Raw genomic sequence first — 6,651 nt, 5'->3', positions numbered from 1 at the left:
TGGTACCAATAGAACCGGGTCTACTGGACCATCAGGAGGAAAACATTCAGAAAGGGAGCATTGCCTGCTTCATGCAATCTCTCTGTCTGCACCGCTGAAAGTTCACTCACCTCCGCATGGCCTTCATTTCTGTTAAGTTCTGCTGGGAGAATCGGACTTCCATCCTCAGATAGTCTGTAGATCTACAGAGACGGTTTTTATTTGGGTTCCTCATAAAATCCACGAGACAGAAATCAGTTCAGTTCAGTGATCCAGTTCTGATGAATCAGCCTGGTTCTGTTTGTTATGATCCAGTTAAACTTCCAGTTCATTTCAACTGATTTCCTGATGACTTTTACATAAATTGGAACATTTACACAGTGGGCAACGGCCCAGGGTGGCATCTTGTGTGGGGCAGCAACTCAGACTAAAGTAAAAATTCTCCCTAGAAGAGTCTTAGTTCTCTGGACCCAGTCTCTGGTTCTGATCAGGTTCTGGTCCAGTCTGGTAACTGATAACAGTGATGATGATGATGATGATGATGAAGCCGTTGTGTCTCCAGGCTGTAAGGAGTGCTGCGAGCGATGCGTCGGCAGTCTGCCCTGGGCGTCGCTCATCGCCACCATCTTGCTCTACATGGGCGTGGCCTTGTTTTGTGGGTGTGGCCACGAGGCTCTGAGCGGCACCGTCACCATCCTGCAGAACTACTTCGAGGTGATCCGAGCTCCCGGAGACGTGCTGGACGTCTTCACCATGTGAGTCTGGCCCTCAGCTAGAATTTACCCAGAATTCAGCTTCCTGTCCGGCTGGCGCTGACAAGCGCCTCCAGTTGCTCTGATTCATGGGAGTCTGTGACGATGTAGGATGGCATGAGGCACTGAAAAGAGTTTTAACCGTTTTCACAGAATTCTAAGATTAACGCTAAATCCCAAAATTCTGAATTTAAAGTTGGAATTCTGAGATTGAAGTTATAATTCGAAGATTAAAGTGTAAATTTTCAGATTAAAGCTGTTTGTTTTTTTCGGTAGTGAATTATCTTTACCTGCCCAGGTGTTCAGTTCTTAAGATCCTTTAAAGCTTAAATCCACTTAATGTGTGAAATGAAACCTGATGTTGGATTTTAAGGGCGTGGCAGCTTCGTTTCTACTGTAAACATCTGCAGCTGGTGTCAATCATCACCTGACCTGACGCCTCCCAACATGTCCGCCATCGTCCGGGCAACAGTGACTCAGACGTGTGAGCAGATAAACAGCGGCGTGTCGCTCTCTCTGCAGCATCGACATCCTGAAGTACATCATCTACGGCCTCGCCGCCGGCTTCTTCGTGTTCGGAGTGCTGCTGCTGGTGGAGGGCTTCTTCACCACCGGCGCCATCAGGGATCTCTACGGAGAGTTCAAGATCACCGCCTGCGGACGCTGCCTGACTGCTTTCGTAAGGAAACCCGGCACTTCGTGATGCTTCAGAGAAACAAAACTGAAAGGAAAAACCAGAGAAATCTGACATGAACCTTTCAGGAGGTTCCACTTTGCTTTAAAGTTCAATTTATGATATGATAATCATAAAATATATGATTCTGGAAGGTTAATTTTATGCACTGAGATTAAAGCTGCAGTAACATTTATAAGAAACATGTTTTATTTCCATATTTGTTAAAACTGTCAACATGTGGTGACAGTTTGCTATGAGACAGATAAAATCGACCTCCTCCCTGAGCTGCACCAAAAACAACCAATCAGAGCCAGGAGGAGGAGCTTATCGCTGTCAATCACATTGGTGCGCTCACTGCTGAATGTGCTAAATGTGGAGAAATAACTCACTGTTACAGGAAAGTCATTTATCCACTGTCAACATTGGCTATGCTAACTAGCCTTAGCATTCATGGCAGCTGGAGCATAGCAGAGCGGAGGAATGAGCAGCAGCATAAGAAATTGTGATTGGCAGCGCTGAGAACCACCTCCTGGCTCTGATTGGTTGTTTCTAGTTAGCACTGGGAGAAGGCAGAGCAGCTTAATTTATCCTTAGATTATCTCATAACAAACTGTCATGACATGCTGAAAATTTCAACAAGTGTGTAAAAAAATACTTTATAAAAGCTACATGCTGCAGCTTTAATGTCTGTGCTTTAGGTTTAAGTAATTAAAGTTTTATAACACATTTAAAAGCTGCACCAGCTAAAATCCTGGCTGAAGCCTGGGAGCCGCAGGGAGATGCTGGGTTCTCTGTTCCCGCGGTGAAGACGCTCCGTCTGGTTTCTGCTGGCCTGGAGCTCCGTCTCTCTGACTCGACTGCTTCTGTCTGGCAGCTCATGGTTCTGGCCTACCTCTTCTTCCTGGTGTGGCTCGGCGTCACGGCGTTCACCAGCCTCCCGGTCTTCATGTACTACAACGTCTGGTCCATGTGTAAGAACGCCACCTCAGTGGAGGGAGCCAACCTCTGCTTGGACCTGCGCCAGTTCGGTGAGTAGCACCAGAACCGCCAACCCAGAGCTGCACTTACCTCTGTCTCTACCTGGAACTACCGTTACCTGTATGCGTAGAGCGCCTTATGCAGCCCAGAAAACCCAAAGCGCTACATCAGTCACTCACCTGTTCCCACGCTGAAGGTGCTCAGCTGCAGGACATGATATTTTGGTTTGGTTTTGGTTGTGTATGTGTTTTTATTTCCATTTTATTTAATACTTGTGACTGTTGTGCTTCACTTTGAATATTTAAAATATCATCCAGTTCCACTCAGACATCTTCTTTACTAAATTCATTTTGTGGGTCTTTAAAGCTGCAGTTTGTAATTTATCATAAATATTTTATATATTTGTTGAAACATCATCATGTTGAGACATTTTGCTATGAGACAGATAATCTGTGAAGCAGTCGCGGTCTCCCAGTGCTAACCTCAAACAGCCAATCAGAGCCTGGAGGCGGGACTTAGCGCTGTCAATCACAATCTCATGTGGTGATACTCTCCTTGGTCTCTGCTGTGCTGCAGCTAGCATAGCATGCTATGAATGCTAAGGCTAGTTTAGCATAGCCACAGATGATGGTGGATAAACAGTTTTCCTATTCCTCACTATTAGCACATTTAGCAGCGAGTACATAAGGTGATTGACCTCCCCTCCTCCAGGCTCTGATTGGCTGATTTTTGGTGCATTTCTTCAGACGGCAGCAGCAGCTCAGGAGGTCGATGTTTTCATAGCAAACTTTCAGAGTGTGTGTGTGTGTGTGTGTGTAGATTTGGGTTGGAGGAACAGAACATCAATTTAAAAAACTAAAGAAAACTGATCAGTGATATGTTGATTCATCCATTGATCAGTGAACCGACAGAAGTACTGACTCCTGGTTGGTTCTGGTTCTGGTATCTCCAGCCCAGTCGGCGGTGGTCCGGCTTTGTTTCATATGATGTAATCTCTGCTCCGTCCTCCATGTTGTTCTGCTGCTTGTCCACAATAAGCAGCAACTCTAGTAGTGCTGCCACCTGCTGCTCAACATTTGCAACTGCAGACAGAAACACTGTTCCCATGGTGAGACCAGACTGACAGACAGGAAGACCCCCTCCATACCGGGCCCTCCTCCGTACCGGGCCCTCCTCCATACCGGGCCCTCCTCCGTACCGGGCCCCTCCCGTACCGGGCCCTCCTCCGTACCGGGCCCTCCTCCGTACCGGGCCCTCCTCCCAGTAGCTGCTCCAGGTCGTGTGAGGAGGATTGTTGGTGATGTTTTTGGTATTTTGCTTCCAGGAGCGGTGACTATCTCAGAGGAGAGGAAGGTGTGCATGGGCTCTGAGAAGTTCCTCAACATGTGCGATTCCAACGAGGTGAGCAGCACCGGACCGGACTGGACCGGACCGGAGATGTTGCGGATTTGGTCTGACTCTGGTTTTCTGTTTCAGCTGGACCTGACCTTCCATCTGTTCGTGTGTGCGCTGGCGGGAGCCGGAGCCGCCGTCATCGCCATGGTGAGAACAAACATACTCTGATCTGATGGGCTGAGAAACTCAACTGGGTTCTGCAGAACCAAAGTCACTATCGGCCATTTGCTTTGAAACTCATTGGATCTAAACTCTGAGGCTGTTTTTATGAGCTGCAGCTGCAGCAGCGTAGTTGGTAGCATGGAAGGTTTGGTTCTTTGCTCGGGTCGTTCTGCATGTTCAGGTCATCTGTCATCTGAGTCTCTGTGTTTCCCTGTGATGGTCTGGAGACCCGGTCCAGGTTGGACGCCCACCTGCCATCCAATGACGGCTAGAGAAACATACCAGCCCACGCCTTGCAGGTCCAGTACAGATGGAGAGACTTATGGCCACTCTGCAGCGCCATGCGGTTTCTGGTTCTACCTCCCAGCAGCGTCTATATTCAACATGACGTGGGTCCTCCAGATGCAGTCTGGTGAAATAAACTTCCTCTATGCGGTGGCTGGACGGGCGGAGAAGCTTCATCTGGACTCACGGTGGAGAGTTAAGGCAGTGCAGATCCAGAACACGACGAAACATGAAGCTCTTCAGGCCTGGAGAAACCCGAGTTCCCCCCGGATGGATGAAACGTGTCTGGGTTTCTGTTCGATATGTGGAAGACAACTTTCCGTTGCAGCTTCTGCATTTTCACCAGAGATTCCTGAACTTTCTTGTTTTCTCCTTTTATTTTCCCTCCCGATGGTCCAGTCGACCCGGTTCTGCTGGAACCTGAACTTCATCACCTGCTCCACCTCCAGCTGCTGTGGTTCTGAGTCAAACCAACCTGTTCCCCTCCTGGCCTGTGGGGGCGCTGCACCAAGAACCGACACAAAACCCTCTGAAGACACTGAGAGCAACTTCCTTCTTCACCAGACGGAAACAAGATGGAGGCATCAGATTTTAGCGGTTGGAGGATTTCTCTTTAGGCTAAAGACCAGGAGCCATTTCTGCTGCTAGCGCTAGGCTAGCACGTTAGCTTTGGTTGTATTTACCCAGAATGCCCTGCGCTGTAGTCCACTTCCTGCTTTTGGAGCGGTCTCTGGTCCTCTTAATTTCACATCCCAACCGAACCCAGACCTGGAGGACCAGAGGTCAGAGGTCGATTAGCATTCACACCTCGCCAACGGAATTGGACTTTGACTAGGCAGACGGACTGGAGTCGGGTCAAAGCGGACTGAACAGAGCTGGTGGGAATGATTGGTTAATGTCTCTGTGTCCCTCAGGTCCACTTCCTGATGGCGCTGGCCGCTAACTGGGGCTACCTGAAGGACGCCAGCCGGATGCAGAAGTACGAAGACATAAAGTCGAAGGAGGAGCAGGAGCTGCATGACATCCACTCCACACGCTCCAAAGAACGCCTCAATGCCTACACATAAACCCAGAGCCGCCAGAAACAACACACACTTACCTGTCAGACACACACATACTCATACACACACACACACACACAGCGGCTGATACAAGCCTGAGGACAGCATAAGAAAAACACAGAAAGAAAAGATGAAAACTCCGACACCATCATCATCCTCGTGTCTGCAGATCATTGGCTCTGGTGCTTGTTTGTCCTGAGCAACAACCTTTAACCTTTGACCTTGAACAAATAAAATCAGCTGGACCTTCTAAAGGTCCCAACGCTTAGCGGCCTGAACAGCAGAACAAATTCTTACAGCACAAGATTTACAGAAACCAGCGAAACAAACCAGAACCTGCGACCCAAAGAGCCGGAGCACAAAGTTTGTGCTGAAGCCGAGGATCCTGGCAGACACGGGGACGAGTCTGGTGTCTACCAGCTCATCAGTAAATAAGAGCCCCTTCCTTTAACCTGCAGCACCCACACCCACACACACACACACACACACACAGACATGTAGATGTGACTGAATGGTCGGTGTTGTGCAGGCAGTGTCGTTCGGTGGTGTCATGCTGTGTCGTGTCCTCTCACCACACTATGATGGCGGTGTTGCAGAGAAAAAGGTCCCTGAGTAAATTTGTGCCTCCTGGGTGCAGATGGGTCGCTTTGCCAACTCCCCCTCCCCAACCTGTTGCCCCCACCGTCCGGTTCCCCTGAAGTCCAGTTTCACTGGTTGCTCCTTAATTTCTTGAACTTTCTAATCGAAAACCAGCAAAATGACGACGATAAAGTCCCAGATCTAAAATTGTTGCTTCATTTAGTGAAACTATTGAGCAAACGGCAAAAAAAAAAAAAAAAGGATTTTAAAAACCTCCACTGAAGCTGGCGCCCCTCCCCGCCCCGTTTCCCCTGGACTGTAAAAACTCGTCGTTGTCTTCAGAGACAGCACATCTTAGCAGCACAAAGTCTTTTTGTCCTGGTCTCATCCGTCTGTTCTCCTCATGATTTTATCACTTTTGGGGGATTTTTGATTATTTATGTGTAATTTTAGCACTGAGGGTATTTAAGTGGGAGGTCAGGGGTCAGCTGGGAATAGGGTTTATGTCACATGTTCATGTAATGAGTCTGTATTTCAGTGGTTCTGCACACACACACACACACACACACACACAGCTTCTTTCTGTTGTCACGGTTTCTTCTGTTCTCAACCAGCCCGAATGTGACCAAATGTCCTCAGTAAGTTAGAAAACCACCGATGCGAACAGTAAGCACGTCACCTGGAGGCGATCCGAGGTCCAACCCACCCACAGTTTCGGGTTTCTGCAGGATGTGAGTCCCAGAACATCCAGGGGGCGCTGCTGGGTCTGGGAGAAGACGGCGAT

General features: G+C 48.7%; 1 protein-coding gene across 1 annotated transcript; it reads left to right on the top strand.

The window, feature by feature from the left end:
• Window positions 1–342: 342 nt before the first annotated feature.
• Window positions 343–6,127, top strand: LOC106935304 (neuronal membrane glycoprotein M6-a-like; the record flags this gene model as incomplete). Its single annotated transcript, XM_015015726.1, has 6 exons — window positions 343–734; window positions 1,254–1,410; window positions 2,282–2,435; window positions 3,710–3,786; window positions 3,862–3,927; window positions 5,142–6,127. Coding segments are annotated over 6 exons (999 nt in total), but the record flags the coding sequence as incomplete, so codon positions are not given.
• Window positions 6,128–6,651: the final 524 nt, after the last annotated feature.

The sequence above is a fragment of the Poecilia latipinna genome, unplaced genomic scaffold (genome assembly GCF_001443285.1).
Source record: "Poecilia latipinna isolate Pla-1442-1.1 unplaced genomic scaffold, P_latipinna-1.0 Scaffold1945, whole genome shotgun sequence".
Taxonomy (NCBI): domain Eukaryota; kingdom Metazoa; phylum Chordata; class Actinopteri; order Cyprinodontiformes; family Poeciliidae; genus Poecilia; species Poecilia latipinna.
This window is presented reverse-complemented; position numbering and strand designations above follow the sequence as displayed.